This window comes from Mustela nivalis, assembly GCF_964662115.1.
Source record: "Mustela nivalis genome assembly, chromosome: 5".
Lineage (NCBI taxonomy): Eukaryota > Metazoa > Chordata > Mammalia > Carnivora > Mustelidae > Mustela > Mustela nivalis.
The window spans coordinates 58200032-58217504 of NC_139024.1; the positions used below are offsets into that span (position 1 = coordinate 58200032).

At 37.9% G+C, this 17473-nt stretch overlaps 1 protein-coding gene across 9 annotated transcripts in view; it reads right to left on the reverse strand.

The window, feature by feature from the left end:
* The window catches only part of PHACTR2 (phosphatase and actin regulator 2), a gene marked incomplete at its 3' end in the record, with an annotated part of 257615 nt that overhangs the window by 112524 nt on the left and 127618 nt on the right, over positions 1-17473 (reverse strand). For 2 of the 9 annotated variants that reach the window (XM_082730794.1, XM_082730795.1), the window contains exon 1: positions 7947-8205. The exons of 5 other annotated variants lie outside the window; for them this stretch is intronic. In XM_082730794.1, coding sequence (XP_082586920.1) covers positions 7947-7992 — 46 coding nt within the window. In that variant the 5' untranslated portion in view covers positions 7993-8205. Of the gene's footprint in view, positions 1-7946; positions 8371-17473 lie in introns of those variants that run through there. 2 more of the 9 variants (XM_082730797.1, XM_082730798.1) reach the window with 2 other exon arrangements.

Sequence of the window (17473 nt, forward strand, 5' to 3'; positions counted from 1 at the left end):
TCCCAAATAAACAAATCTTTAAAAAAAGACGAGAGTTGGCCACTTAACTGAGTGAGCCATCCAGGCACCCCGTATTTTACACCATTTTAAAATGGCTTATTTCATTATATAACTGTATCCCAATTAATTGGAAGAAATTTCTTGGTGTTCGACTGCTACTTCCAATTTTTGGCTTTTAATAAACACTGTCCCAGTGGGCAAGTAATTATTTCCCTTTCAATATGCTTCCAAAAGTGGAACTGCTCGGTCTGAATGTATGCATATTTTAAGGGGTCTAATATATATTACCACGCTGCTCTTCTGATAGGATGTACCAATTTAAACTACCACGATTGTCTGAGAATAATTCTTTTAAATCCTTGCTCAACAGCATCTTTTTTTTTTTTCATTGAACTGCTGAAACTATTTCATATAACAACTGGTAAATAATGTCTCTTCTTTGATTAAGTAATTGGGCAAATTAACTCTTGTGTTTTAGTTTTCCGCATCTGTAAAATGGGGATATTAATAGTAGTTACCCTTTAGGGATGTTGTGAGGATTAAAAAGTTAACTCAAAGGAAACCTGGGTGGCTCAGTTGGTTAAGTGGCTGCTTACTGCTCAGGTCATGATCCCAGGGTGCTGGGATCCCCATAACCGGCTCCTAGCTCAGCGGAGAGCCTCCCTCTCCCTCTCCCTTGCTACTCTGCCTACCTGTGCTCTCTATCTATCTCTCTGTCAAATAACTAAATAAAATCTTTAAAAAAGTTAATTCAAGCAAAGTACTTAGAATAGTTCCTCACCTACAGTGAGTTCACAATTATAGCCATCAGATATTTTGAAAAATGCCTATTCATGTTCTTTTCTTGTTTTTCTATTTGAGCCTTTATTTTTTTCTTACTGATTTTTAAGGGTTTTAGTACATTAAGATATTTATCATTACTTTCCATATACCATACAAATATTTTGTCAACTTTATGATTTCCTTTTTCAATTTGCTGATGATGGGTTTTTTGCTATACATAGTTTAAAAACTTAGTATCATTAAATCATTCACTTTAAATCAGAGCAAGTTACAAAGATCCAATATTCAAATATGAGATAAACAGCAAAGGAAAACATGATTCTTAACTCTGGTTTGTAAGAAAGAAAATAATTGATCGATTTGACTACATGAAAACAGTTTTTATGAAAAACAAATTTAAGAAAAAAAAAGAAAAATGTTTATAATACATGATAAGCACAAGACTAATCTCCTTAAAACAAAGATCTCTAAGATTTGCTATAAGCAATTCAGAGAAAAAGAAATACAAATGTTCCACTTAACTCATAATCGAAGTGAGCTATCCCTTTTTGCATATAGACTGACATGGATTTTTTTCAAATTAATTATGCATAACATTGTGGTCCTGTATAGTTGTGCACAGTGTTCACGGCACAAGGGCATCTAGGCCAGGGAACGAGCTGGGACTGAATTCCTGCTAATGTTCCACTTATTAAATCCTGTGCCTGCAGGGCTGCCTCAGCCAGAGGGAGTGACTTCAGTTTCTCACAAAGCTCTGTATGGTCTAAAAGAGAGCCTGATATGCATGCAGTATTGGTGGGAGTTGAGAAAAAGAATTTTCATATACTGAGCAGATACACTGATATACAGCCTCTTGAGAGTAATTTGCCAAAGACTATCAAAATAAAATATACAAATCTTTTGACTTGACAATGCCACTGGTAGGATTTTATTGTTCCATGTAGTTCAAGATGTTTAGATAAAGATGTTCATTTCAGCATTCTTCATAATAGCACACATACAAAAGAACCCCAGAACAACATAAAAATACAAATATACAATATAAAAACATAATAGAGCTCTTTTCAAAAATTATGATATGTCTACATATTATAAAATTGCTTGTTTATAGGATTAAAAATATCAATATTGGAATATTTTGAAGCTACATTACATGAAAAACTCAAACTCTAGAGCAGTAAGTATATAACAGGTCTTGCTTGTGTTTTGATAAAGATACACATACTTGAATGAAAACTTTCTGGAAAAAAAAAAAAGTTGTTCATTCTAGGGTACAATTGGGAAGAGACTGCGGGTCTGGGAGGGAGAAAAACTCACTTTTAGCCTGAATTGTTTTATAAATTTTTACTCTGATCATGTGCATGTTATTTTCATTAAGGAAAATAAACACTATCCATTTCTGCCTTCATGATCTCTTCCTACACCAGGTTTACACAGCATGGGTGAGTGTTCTGGGCAGGACCTGGGCCTGACCAAACTATGAAAACCCAGAAACACGGATAGATAGAGGTTCTATCATGGCCTACGTGTGATGCTGAATACTTTATTCACTTGTTCGCTGTCTCCTAAAAATTAAAGAGTGGCTTTCTCTACCCTTTTACTGAGGCCAAGAAGCCAAGAGTTGGTCCGTGTGACACAGTGGGGGTGGGGTGGTGCTTAAGAAGATGGGAGGAATGGTTACTAGATTTAGACACCACCCTTCAGTCAAGACAGCCAGAGCAACAGACAATTCTTAAAGTAAAAAACAAACAAACAAGACCCTCATTCATATGACCATTGGCTTAAAGGGATCAGGCTGTTCATTGAGAATATTTGTTGATTGATTCATATATTCAATAAACATTTATTGTGTCCAATCAACCATGCTTTGTACTTGGTCAGCAGAATATTGAAGTCTCAATGCTTTGGGGGCACAAGGCCCGAGGGTATTGAAACCACCCTCCTTGGAGACATATCTGTTTAGCCTATGCTGAGAAATAATGGATCTAATACTCACTAAAATACTAGTAAACCAAATTCAGCAATACTTAAAAGGGATTGTGCAACATACCCATGTAAGCCTTATTCCAGGAATGCAAACTTGGTTTAACATCTGAAAATCAATTAATGTAGAATGAAGAACAAAAAACTGTATGACTATCTCAACAAAGGAAAAAAAAAAGCCTTTGACTCCTCATGACAAAGAGGCTCACAAACCAGGAACAGGAGGGAACTTTTTGATAAAAAGGCCTCTATGAAAAACACAGACAACTTGACACTAAAAGGTAAAAACTGCTTGTTCCTCCCTTAGATCAGGAAGAAAACAAGAACATTCACTCTTGGGCTGTGTCATGGCAGTTTTGCTGAAGAAGACCACCAGCCTTGAGCGACTGGCTGTATGTGAGACACACAAGAGGCTACGACTATTATACACAAAGATTCTTGATGTTCTACAAGTGCAGCATATAGAAAGTATACAGAACAGATTACAAATGAATAGCTGAGTATGCTTAAAGCCGAACCAGATGTTAAGAAATTAGAAGCCCAGCTTCATTGTGGCCAACTAGAAGAGATGATTCTTTAGGCTGGAAATGAACTAAGTCTGGCAAGAAAAATAATGCAGTGGGAATCATGGGAGCTGCTAGTGGAAGAACCTCCTGCAAACAAATAGAAATGATCAATATAATCATGATTAAGGGGCACCTGGGTGGCTCAGTGGTTTAAGCCTCTGCCTTCGGCTCAGGTCATGATCTCAGGGTCCTGGGATCGAGCCCCACATCGGGCACTCTGCTCAGCAGGGAGCCTGCTTCCCCCTCTCTCTCTGCCTGCCTCTGTGCCTACTTGTGATCTCTATAAAAAAAAAATAATAATAATAAAATTGTAAAAAAAATTTAAAAAATATATATATAATCATGATTAAATAACTAGTGTATTGAGGGGAAACTGATGTAATTAAACGTTCTGCTAATGTTTTTTTTTTTAAAAGTTCACTCTTGCCACTTGCATTCAACATGACAGTATATAAAAAGTTAGGGCAATTAGACAAGGAAAAGAGATAAAAGGCATTCAGATTGGAAAACAAGAAGTTAGCTCTCTTTGTACCTGAAATTATCTCTATTTGTACCTGATTTTGTATATAGATCTTGTATATAGAAATCCTAAGGAATGCATTGAAAAACTATTGGGACTAAAAAATAAGTTCCACAAGTTTGCAGGGTATAAGATCAATATATAAAAATTTATTTTTATATATCTATCTATATTCTAGGTAGCAACATTCTGAAAATGAAATAAGAATATAATTTCATTTATAATAGCATCAAAAATAATACAAAGGGATAAATTTAAAAAAGAAAAAGCAATATTTATACATTGAAAACAACAAAACATTGTGGAAAGAAATCAAAGATGATCTAAATAAATAGAGAGACATTTGTGTTCACAGACTGAAAGACTTGATGTTGCTTTTATTTTTAATACTTCATATTGTTAGGAGAATAGTGTTATTCAACACAATCCCTATCAAAGTCCCAGCTGGCTTTTTTACAGAAACTGACAAGGCTACTGATTCATACAAAAATCAAGAGGACTAGAATAGCAAAAAGAATCTTGCAAAAGAAGCACCAAGTTCGGGCACCTGGCTGGCTCAGTTGGTAGAGAACACAGCTCTTGATCTTAGGGTTGTGATTTCGAGCCCATTACTGGATGTACAGATTACTTAAAAAAAAAAAATCTTTAAAAAACAAAAATTAAAAAAAAAAAGAACAAAGTTAGATGACACACTCTTTTGTTTTAAAACTTAATACAAAGCTACAGTAATCTACACAGTGTGGCATATTAATAGACATATTGACTAATGAAACAGAAGTGAAGTGTTAAAAGACAGACCCTTACATATACTGTCAGCTGATTATTTTGACATGGTGCCAAGACAATTCAAAAGGGAAAGAATCATCTTTTCAATAAATAGTGTTGACAGCTAGATATCCACATGGAAAAGAACAAAACTGGAACCCTACAAAGCACCACACATAAAAATTAACTTAAAATGTATCACAGACCTAAATGTAGAAGCTAAAATTATGAAACTCTCAGAAGAAAACTCAGGTGTATATCTTCTTGGCATTGGTTATACAATGGTTTCTTAGATATAACTAAAAATACAAAGAAAACGAAGATAAACACAAAATAATAAAACTCTCAAAATTCTGGGCATCTGGGTGGCTTAGTTGGTTAAGCGACTGCTTTCAGCTCAGGTCATGATCCTGGAGTCCTGGGACTGAGTCCCACATCAGGCTCCCAGCTCCACGGGGAGTCTGCTTCTCCCTCTGACATCCCCTCTAATGCGCTCTCTCTCTCTATCTATCTCTTTCTCTCAAATAAATAAATAAAATCTTTAAAAAAATTTTTCAAAATTCTGAAAGGCAAACCATATCAAGAAAGTGAAAAGACAATCCAGAGAATGGGAGAAAGTATCTGTAAATCACATATCTGGTAATGACTTAATCTCCAGTGCATAAAGAAGTCTTTTATCTCAATAACAGAAAGTCAAATTATCCAATTAAAATTGGGCAAAGGATCTGAATAGACATTTTTCCAAAGATGACATACAGATGGCCAACATGTACATGAAAAGATGCTCAATGTCATTAGTAATTAGGAAAATGCAAATCAAAACCACGATGAGATACAACTTCACATTTACTAGAATGGCCACAATCAAAAAGATAAATAACAAGTATTGGCAAGGATGTGGATAAATGGAAACCTTCATACACTGCTGGTCGGAATGTAAAATGGTACAGCTGCTTTGGAAAACTGCTTGGCAGTTCCTTAAAACGTAACACAAACATAAAGTTACCATGTGATACCCAGCAATTCCACTCTTAGGAATATACCAAAGAGAAATGAAAACATACGTTCACCAATAACTTGCACATGAAGTTCATAGCAGCACTATTCATAGAACCAAAACAGAGAAATAACCCAAGTGTTCACCAACTGGATAGCTAAAATGTGGTATGTCCATACAAGGAAATGTAATTGGGCCCTGATAGTGAAAGAAGTTAGCCACAAAAGGGTGTGTGATGTATGTTTTCATTCATATGAAATGTTCAGAAATAGCAAATCTACAAAGCTAGAAAGTAGATTAGTGGCTCATTAGGACTGGGGCTGGGGGTTGAGTAGTCTGGGAAAAGAGATTGATGGTTGTGCAACACTGAATGCACTAACAAATAACAAATTGTACATTTTTAGTGGGTGAATTTCATGGTATATTAATTACATGTCAATCAAGTTGTTTTTAAAAAATAGAAATAATGGTTCTAACTGCATGTTTTCAGAAATAATGCTTAATAGTCTTCCTAAAACGTAGAGAAACAGATGCAGCCCTAAGCTGAAAGTTCAAGAGATTAAAATCAAGAGAGTTGAAAAGGAAACTGACTTGTAGTCTATGATTATTTTACAAAAGCCCAAATCAAATATCTTTTATGATTAAGCATAACTTTTTGTTTAAATTAATTTTTGTATAAACCAGCTGCACAATTTCTCGATATGATTAGTCATTTTATTGGGATTTATAGCAATCTGGGTATTTTTTGCTATACTGGGTAAGAGCTAGGACAGTCATATTCTAAGATTCTACTCTGCTTCTTAGTGATCAGTTATGTAATATTCCTCGCTTTTCGTAAAGGCAAAATTCACTTTTCTAATATTAACTCTAACAATATTTTGCAGCAAAAGAACTAAATTCAGGGCAGTACTTTCTACTCGTTGTATTTGAGCACTGATTTAATTCTGTTTTACCAGTGCAGAAATTTAAAATATTAACTCTTCCTTAAAATGAAAGAAGTCACCCTGCTTTAGAGTAAGACAAAGGAAAGGAAGCCTCATTTGCACAAGATAGTTTACTAAAGTTAAGATCCTAATCAACACCCTCCCCTGCCCATCCGATCCCCAGAAGCCATCAATATGAAGTCTCTGATGTTCTAGAGCTTTGTACAACCTTGTCCTTAACAGGAAGGGAAGGTGTGATCTTTTTTTTTTTTTTTTTTTTTTTTGGATTTTGATTTCTCTCCTTTGTAGAGGGTTCCTCTGTGGACATTAAAATAAGCCCCAACAAAGCTTATGATTTCTCAGGGTGTGAAGCTCCGCAGTATAAACAAACCCATGTGGGGGTAAGTTGGCATGATAGAATGCTATCTAGCTGGGAGCCATCCTGGAGCTGATTAAAAAAAAAACCTTCATCTCTGCCCTGTCACTTCCTTTCAACAAGATCCTGTTAATGTTTACACAATTTTAAAAGTATATCAGATATCTCAAGGAATAACGTAAAAGGCCCCTTTGAGGGTTTTTATTTTTTTAATGTTGGTGGAAAAAAATACCAAAATAGGAGAGTTTACATTTATTCCATTATCCAATCACAAGTAACGCCACCAAGAAGTTGTTTCTCTCTACCCTGCTGGAGAAATGCCAAGCTTACCTTCCTTCCCTTTTTGAAAGAAAATGGGGAAAAAACAAACTTTTTCAACAGATCACTGAAACTTAGAAACGTTACCCACGATTCCATGAAACGAACTTCAGCCCTGGATACCTGAGTCTGCGAGGTACGTTTCCCCCCAATGTTACAGCGTAGGTGGCTAACAAAAACAAAACAATGGTCTTTAGAAACGATGAAGCCCTTTTAAAGCTAGTTTCTGAGTATTCAGAGTTCTGCCAGGATCAGAGAAAGCAATCAGCACTTCTACTCCGAAAACAAACCATCCATCAGTTGACAAGCTTGAAAGCCTTCGGTCCTAGTCTGTTCGGAAGCCAAGCGTACACACAGAAAAACCTGTTGGCACGTCTGTCTTGCTCTCTGAGTTTCGCGTTTTAAAAACACCGCAATTCGCAGACGGCCTTCCTCGCCCCGGTCGGGCTCGGCAGAAACTCCGAGAAACACCCGGGCGAGGCAGCGCCTGCGGAAAATGGAGCCTGCGCCTTTAAGGTGAAATCGGCTGGATCCCAACACGCATTCCACTTCTCCGCGACAAAGAGTTTGGGGGAGCGCTACCTCTCGGGTTTCTCCGAGGGACTTGGCGGCTTCGGGCAGAGCCCGACCTGCCGCGGAGCCCTCGGCCGTCCCAGCTGCCCTGAGCAAGCCCAGCGCCCGCGCGGCGGGGGCGCCCCGCGCGCCCCGGACTCACCGCTGCTGGGCTGCGGGGACAGCGTGGAGACCGAGGTCTGGCCCATGTCTGGGGTCGCGGGGCCAGGTCTGGCGATCACGCGGCTCCTTTGGTCCTTCGGTCATGGGTCCGCTCGCAGGCAGGTTTCCAAGCGCCCATTTCCCGGGCTGTGCGGAGCGGCCCTCCGGAATCCCTCACCTTCTCCCCCGAGCGGGTCTCCCGGCCCGGCCGGCCGCAGCCGGCGAGGCGGATCCTGCCCAGCGGATGCCTGTCATTCCTCTATGCAGATTAGCTGGGGTCAGGGGTCACGGGGGAGGAGGGAGGGGAGAGGGCGCGGGGGAGAGGAGGGGGGGAAATGGGTGTAGGGGGCTGAGCAGTGGGGAGGGGAGAGGCCCCTCGGGTCCAGCGGCGCCCGCGGGGGCTGTGAGGCCGGCACCCCCCCAGGGTAGCAGAGAGTTCATGCGACTCCCGCTTCACTTAAAAGGTTCAATGTCAAATGATCCCTTAGGGCTATAAGAAAAGGAATTAAAGTACTTAGTCACGGTACTTAATTTAACAAAATTTGTACTTTAAAGTTGATTTCTTCCTCACGTTCTGTTGGCACTGCTGCAGGACTGGTAGATGTCTGCTGTGTGGGACTTTCCTCGTTAAGTTAGCTTCCTTTTAACAAACAAGAAACATTAGTGGCCTCAGCTACCCTGAACAATAAATCTGATAGATGGATCTATGTGTGAGACCAGCAAAGGACAGCCCTTGCTCTCTGCCACCTAAACTCCAGGAAGCTCACCTCTCCTAAAATCACTGTGAAATCTCTGAAACCTTGTGGTAAGGTGTTTAAATATACAAAATGGGAAAACAAAAAAGAAAAAGGGAATTTGTTTTAGGAGCTAACATTCCCTAAAAGTTGAATTAAATCCTCCCACAAGCAAATCTCAACCCCAAACTTCTTAAAAATATGAATATAGATACTCTTGGTATATACAATTGATGAGTAATCTATGGAGTGAATATTAAAATATTGTATGTATTATACATATATTATACATATACATAATATACACTCCATAGATTACTCATCAAATGTATATATGTATATGTATGTGTGTTTGTGTCTGTACATATATATATATCAATAGATTGTACATTAGACAGACAATGTACATTGTACATTAGAGCACATAAATGTGTTCACTTGATGAAATTTCACTGTATACTATGATTTGTGCATTTTTCTGAATGGATATATTTCATTAAAAAGTGAAAAATTAACTGCAATATATTTAGTGCATTTGCCACAGCGTTCACTTTTTAGATTATCCTAGACATTCCACTCTAAATATTAAAAGCTATTATATATAATATATATAATGAAACAATAATCTAACTTATTTAATACCTTAAGCATGAAAATCTTTTTTTCTGAAGTTTGTATTACTAGGATCACACACAGCCTTAATCATTTTTTGAAAAGCATTTACTTGTCTGTTTCATCATAATTATGCATGTGGCCCGATTTTGTTCACACCCAAATAGTCCACCCTCTATTGCGGAGAATTTTTTCCCCCATAATAGTGTGATCAATTATCTATTTCCCTTTGCCTAATTCATTCTTAAGACACTTGATTTTTTTTTTCTTAATGAAATTGAGGATTAACCAAGATGTGAGTTCTAACTAGGACAATGAAATGAAATCAACTAAATTTCTTTATAAAATGCAAAACTGTGGGGCGCCTGGGTGGCTCAGTCATAAAGCATCTGCCTTCCACTCAGGTCATGATCCCAGAGCCCTAGAATCAAGTCCCACATCCGGCCCCCTGCTCCGCGGGGAGCCTGCTTCTTCCTCTCCCACTCCCTCTGCTGTATTCCCTCTTTCACTGTGTCTCTCTCTGTCAAATAAATAGAATCTTAAGAAAAAAAATGCAAAACTGTTGTATTTTGGGAACACATCCCACCTGGGGGACTCATCAGTGAGAGGAAACAATTATAATGGCCCTTCCATTTCTTTTGCTTTAATAAGTTTGCCTTAAAACAATAACGAAAAAAAAAATTCAAGTTAAGTGTTTTCTCAACTGAAATTGAGAGGAGGGAACTTCAAACTCTTCCTTCCATTGATGGAGCCCAATTAATAAGGAAGGTTACTGATCATAAGAAAGATATGGCAAATTTTGCACATTAAAAGTATGTAAATGGGGGCGCCTGGGTGGCTCAGTGGGTTAAAGCCTCTGCCTTCAACTCAGATCATGATCCCAGGATCCTGGGATGGAGCCCGTGTAGGGCTCTCTGCTTGGCGGGGAGCCTGCTTCCCTTCCTCTCTCTCTCTGCCTGCCTCTCTGCCTACTTGTGACCTCTGTCTGTCAAATAAATAAATAAAATCTCTTAAAAAAAAAAAGTATGTAAATGGAGGGGTACCAGGGAGGCTCAGGCCTTTAAGCATCCACCTCTTAGTTTCTGCTCAGGTCATGATCTCAGGGTGGTGGGGACTGAGCCCTGGTTGGGCTCCTCCCTCAGGCGAGTCGGCTTCAAATTCTCTCTCCCTCTTCCTCTGCCCCACCGGCTCATGCTCTCACTCTCTCTCAAATAAATAAATAAAACCTTAAAAATTATGTAAATGTAATGATTTTTTTTAAATGGACAAAGGTAAATGAGGCTATTTTTGCTATCATTATTTCTCTTCCTTGAGAAATAATGTGTTTCTTTTTTATTTCTTCTACAAATTCTTATTTCAAACATCAAAGGGGTACTCTGTAGTTCTCTTCTTTCAGGATTTGCTAAATCCATCTATATTTACCTTACCCAAAACCTTTCAGGATTTGCTAGTTCATATAATCTTAGCCTCATGTGAGATTCTTATAATCCCCCCATCAGGTTACACCCTTTTCTCTGAAACTTTTCCAGTTCCATTACATTATCCTTGAAACATGTCAGCCAAAAACTGCAATAAGTGTGCATCAAGGTTTCTTTATAAGAGTGGGACAGTTACTCTATTTTGTTGCTTTTTTATCAAGGCTAACAAATTATACTAACGAACATAGGAAAAAGTCTACAGAAATCCCTAAATTCAGTTTATAGGTTATCACGTTAGAATTTATCATCTAACAAGATTATTTTAAGAAAATTTCCAAAATTGTCTTTTTCTTGCCTTATTAAGATAATTTTCAGCCAATATACAGTCTTACTAAGAGCTCTGGGTGTTAATCCTACAGTTTATGGCTAAATTATGGGAACATTTTAATGTCATCGGAAAAATATGGATATTTCTCTGTGTATTACCTCTTTCCAGGGAGTTTATAAAAATGTTAAATAAGATTAGTGCCGGAGCACCTGGGTGGCTCAGTCATTAAGCATCTGCCTTCAGCTCACGTCATGATCCCAGGGTTCTGGGATCCAATCCTGCATTGGGCTCCCTGCTCCTCCGGAAGCCTGCTATTCCCTCTCCCACTCCCTCTACCTGTGTTCCTTCTTTCGCTGTCTCTCTCTCTCTCTGTCAAATAAATAAATTAAATCTTTAAAAAAAAAAAAAAACACCAAAAAGATTAGTACCAACATCTAACTTTGAGGAAGCCATCTATTTTTAATTCTTCAGCATTTATCCCTTTGGTCCTGCTCTTTGGTCCGTATTTCTAAACCAAACTCTTATCCAGCGATATCCTGATAAATACTCAATACTCGGGTATGTCTGGGGGTGGGGGACAAGATTGGTTTGTGACGTGTACGTAGTATTTGCGGATTTCTTTAATGTAAATGTTCCTACAATGGCCAATTCAACAAGCAATCAACTGGCTTGCAAAATTTATGTCAATTCGTTTGCAAAATTCCTGGAAATTTAACAACCTGCTTCTATGAGTTGCCTTCGGCATACCACTACTTTCATCCTTAATAAAATCCTGTCATCAGGTCATACCATGACTGAAATTGAGGAATAGTCTATGTTAAGCTCTCCTAAAAATATAAAATGATGGCATCTACTGATTTTTCCACCCTACAGTCTAAATATCTTTCAATCCCTGAAAGATTTATTCATTTACTTCCAGAAAGAAGTTAAAGTGAGTGGATTAGTTAGATAGAATTTCCCCTTCCTGTATCTGGTTTGCCTTTTGACAAAAAGGTTGTAGGCTCACATTGAGGTTTTCAAGCAGTTTACCTCCTCACACAGATTTCACTGATCTGATTTGAAGTTATGAAGCTCTCCTAGCTGGGGTACCCAAAGTTACACTTGCACCCCTCCTGGATGGAAATCACTAGATCTACTAGATAAAAGTGAAAAGCATAAATAAACCCAAACTTTAGCTATCTGTTTGTGGAAAGGTCCATACCTACTAGATCCAAGTCCAAATTGTAGACACACAATTTGGTGGCTAGAGAAGATGCTGTATAATTAGAACTGTCATAACTACCAAATCCGATGCTTTAGGTGACTGCCAGTCATTTCCAGGTGGCCAAATATAAGCTTGAAGTGGAAGAAAGAGTGAGATCTTTCTCCCTCAGAACACAAATGCCATGAGTACACATCCTGAGGGTCTGCTTTGCCCGGATGCCACAAGACCCATTTTGAGATACCAGCAGCTGGGCGGGAGAGAAGGGTTCAGCAAGCTCCCAACAGATGAGATGGTTGGTCAGAACAGTGGTGGTCCAGGAAGCAAGGTGGCTGGTGGTGGCCATGTACATGTACGAGAAGACAAAGATTCTCTTAACTGGCGCTCTTATTCCTGGCCTTGGCCATGAAAATTTGGTGAATTACAGACATGTCCCTGAGTCAGGGGAATTACAGTCAAAGAAAAACCCTTTCCTACTGGGAAGGAAATGAAAGTGATTAAAACTGAGTAATTTCCCAAATAGGAATTTTTTCCCCCAATGTACTAGTTTGTTTTCTAGATAACAACAGTCAGAAGAAACAACAGAAATTCACAGGTCATCTAAGACTACTATGTTGGCCAATTATTTTCTTTCTACTTACCATAATCAGATTGACTAAAAAGCAGAAAACTGTCTTTTCTTTTTTCCGCTGATGGAGGTGCTAGAGGGTAGTTTTTATTTTTTTAGTATATGTGCTGCTGAACCAAGCACGCTAGAGGGCAATTTTTAAAGTTGGAAGGTTATTTTAACACAAGGGGTTCTAATAATCAGGTAAAAGAATACATAACCCAGAAACAAAAAACAATATACAAACATTTTTAAGTATTAAGGTACTTTTTAAAAATATCTGCCGGGTTTTTAAAACTTTGTATTACTCCAAAACTTGGCTACATTTTGTGAAAGGAAGCTTACTTAGAAAAATATAATTACTAAAATGCAAGTTAAAATTTTACTGGATCTTATAATTTCAGTTGAAATTCTGTATATGTAACTACTGTTTACTTTTATAAATGTTATTCTATAGCATTGCGACCAAATGCTTCCTATGCCTTTTATGTGGACTAATGCTGAGAGATTTTAGTTTTAACATGATGATATAAACAGACAAAGGAGAATTCTGATTAAGAAAAGAATTTTCTAGTCATATTATGCATCAACAGAAGAGAAAAACACATTCCACAAGTATTAGAACAGGAAACAAACCTGTAAAACAGGCTTTTCTTTCCTATTGTTCTCATATTTTTATAGGATTTATTTCCTGAGTTTTCCTTCTACTGCTTGCTCAAGCTAGGATTACCAAAATACCTTGCCCCTGCCTTGCCCCTAGTGAGTCTCCACAGAGGGTGTGGTGGATCTCACGTGTGCTTACTTAGTGACTGAGTTGGACAGTTGGGAAGATTTATCCTGGAAAATAAAGACCTTATGGGTGGTGCTGCAGTTTCCTTTCCCCCAAATTTTCTCCACCGCAGGAGAAATAGTGTGTAATTTGCTGCACTTCATTCCACAGGAAAGACAAATTACTCATCCACAGAGTCTAAGCCCCTGACAACTGCTGTAAAATTAATAATCTTTAATTACTGATCAAAATCTATAGAGACCAACCATTAAAGACATCTTTAATAATTACTGCCCAATTTACAGAAAATAATTGCTTAAGGTAAGGCCCAAATCATGCTTGTTTGGTTTAAGATTTTATTTATCTGAGAGACAAAGAGAAAGAGCAGATGGGAGCACAAGCAGGGGGAGGGGCAGAGAGAGAAGTGGAGTCCCAGCTGAGCAGGGAGCCTCATGCAGGGCTTGATCCCAGGACCCTGAGATCACAACCTGAGCCAAGGGCAGATGCTTAACCAACTGAGCCACTCAAGCACTCCCAAATGCTTGTTCTATTAACCACCACATCCATCCATAGGACTTACCAAATGTCTGGCACATAGAGAGCATTCAATACATAAGGAATGAATAAAAGAATAAGCATTTACATTACCTCCATAATTACAGCAACCTGAAGTATGGATAAAAAAAAAAATCACCTGGAACTCTATGTATGATTTTGAGAATAGTAATACAGACTCCCTAGCAAAATATTATCAAGTCTGTCAATGACTGTTAATTTGCTTTTATATGCCATGCCATGCTACAAATAATCGTCTAGTCATTCAGTTACACGGACTAAGCACCTCCCATCAGGCCAGTACCCATCGTGCATGGGACATAAGTGGGGCGCAGACCCTATCCTGGTGGGAGTTCATAGTGCGGATCCATATATATATATATACATATATGCTGTAGAGGGTGGACATTGTGGCTTACACGTAAAGGATTATGACAGTGAGTACTATGATAGAGATTTGTTCCACCTGGGATTAAGGATGAGCAATAGGCTGCTACAGAGGAGGCTCTGAACTTTGTCAATTGCCAAATCTGCATCTTTCCAGCACAGAGGCAGCAATTGATTCTGAAGATGCCTCCAGACGGTGACATGCTTCCTAAATCAAAGACAGATTAAATTTTGATGACATGTGGATCATCTAAACTGCGTTTGTTTGTTTATTGCTTACAGATTTTTGAGGAATAATTTATAAACTCTAAAATCTATTTATCTTATGTAAACAGTTCAACGAGTTTTGGTAAAAAATAGTATAACTACCACCACAGTAAAGTTTCCGAAAACTTTGAGAGCCCTCAAAAGTTCTTTCATGTCCTGAAGTTAATCCCCGTCCCACGCAATGGCACTGGAGGACTCCTGACCTGCTTCCCATCCCTGTTGTTTTGACTTCTCTAAAACTTCACATAAATGAGATAACACCATATGCAGGTTTTTAATGTCTGGCTTCTTTCATTTAATTTTTTTTTAAGATTTTATTTATTTATTTATTTGACAGACAGAGATCACAAGTAGGCAGAGGCAGGCAGAGAGAGAGGAAGGGAAGCAGGCTCCCTACTGAGCAGAGAGCCTGATGCAGGGCTCGATTGCAGGACCCTGGGATCATGACCCGAGCCGAAGGCAGAGGCTTTAACCCACTGAGCCACCCAGGTGCCCCTCACATAATGTTTTTGATGTTTATCCATGTACGTATCAGTATTTTGTTCCTTTTTGTTGAGTAGTGTTCCATGGTATGACTATAGCCAAGTTTGTGGAACTATTTACCAATTACTTGACTTTTGGGTTGTAACTTTATCTCATTATATTCCTGTGCTGAGAAAATACAAATCATATTATATTATATTATATTATATTATATTATATATATGAATGATAGTTCTGTATAAATAAGAATTACTTATTGGCTCATTATTCACCCAGCAAATATTTATTATGCTTCTTCTTTTATTATGCTCTGTTCTAAGTATTTGGTATATAGAATTAAACATGAAATAAAAATACCTGCACTCACAGAACTTATATTTTAGTGAAAGGACAGAAAATAAGCAATGGACACAATAAGTAGGTAAATTTTATAACAGTTTAGATGAGAAGTGCAATAAAACAGAGAAGAGTAGGAGATTGGATTAGCATGGGATGGTCGTGGTAATTCTCACTAAGGGGGCTATTTGAGTATAGACCCAAACCAGGTGATGGAGTTAGCCATGTGGCTATCTGAAGGAAAAGCATTCCTAGCAGAAAGGCCAATTAATACAAAGATAAGAATAAGTTATATGTTCAAGCAGTGAGATTGGAGTATTAAAGGAAGTGCAGATGAGAAAGTGATTATAAGCCTTGTAAGACCTTGTAGTTGACTATGGACTTTGGCTTTTACTACAAATGGGATGGAGATGCAGGGACAGTTTTGACCAAAAAAACCATGATCTGACATATTTTAGCATCACTATGGCTTCTGAGTAAAGGACAGGGGAGTCAAGGTTGGAAGCAGAGATACTACACAAATAATCCAGGCAGGAAATGATGGTGACCAGTTTGGCAGCAGTGGGAATGGTGAAATGTACCTGGATTTTGGATCCATTTTAAGGTAGAACCAAACTTCTTCATGGGTTGAATGTGTGGCATGAGAGAAAAGAGATGAAGCAAGGATGACTTCAAAATTTTGTATGAGCAACTGGAAGGTCCAAGTTGCCATGAATCAAAATGGGACAACTGTGAGTAGAGTGAGTTTAAAGCAGAAAATTATAGGTCCAATTTTGAGATGTTCAATAGACATCCAAAGGGAGAAAGAAAACAATGCTAGGTGTCACCAAGGAAAGAAAATCTAGACACAATCTGGTAAAATTGAGTACTAAGGATACAGAGAAAATTTTAAAAAGTAGTGAGTAGACAAGGAAGGCCACATCAAGGAATCCCAATAAATCGAAGAAGCCAACAGAATTATATTTTCTTGATGTCACAGAGAAATGACTGTCAACTTAGAATTCCATACCCAGATAAACATTCACTAAGTCAAATAATCACTCACTAAAAGTGGTTAATCACTAAAGGTACTTCTACAGAACATTCCTCAACAAGAGAGAAAATGAGCCCAGATTAAGGGTGAGATGCAAAAAACAATGGTGGGTACAGAAATTGATAAAATTATGGTGGACTTACTAAAAGATTGGGTATGCAAAATGGAGAGGTAGTCAGTAAATTTTTAATATATGTTAACATCTTGATTTTGACCATAAAGAAGACAGACAAGTTGAACAGTTTTTGATTTTGTTAGAAAAATTTCTTGTTTCAAGTAATAAGAAAAATACAATAATGAGCTTCCAAGTTAGCAAATAAAAGAAAGGAAAAATAGAAGTTTTACTAACCCAAATAATGATATAGAAAATTAAAGAAAAAAAATTGAAAAAGAGCATGCTAAAAAAAGATGATGCAAATTAAGATTGTCAAGGCAAATCCAAATCAGTAATTGCAATAAATGTGAAAGGAATATTCTTATATAATGATGGACACTAAAAGATTGGAGAAAGCAGAAATATATATCTTTCTCTCTCTGCCAAAAAAAAAGGTGAAAATAAAAGCATGAAAAATACATACCAAGCAAATGCTTACCAAAGGAAAATTGATATATCAATATTAATAATTGGGATGCCTAGTTGGCTTAGTCAGTTCAGCATCTAACTCTTGATTTCAGCTCACGTCATGATCTTAGGGTCCTGGAATTGAGTCCTAGGTTGGGCTCTGCACTCAGTGGGGAGTCTGCTTGAGGATTCTCTTTCCCTCTCCCTTTGTCCAAATCCCCCACCCCCGCCATACT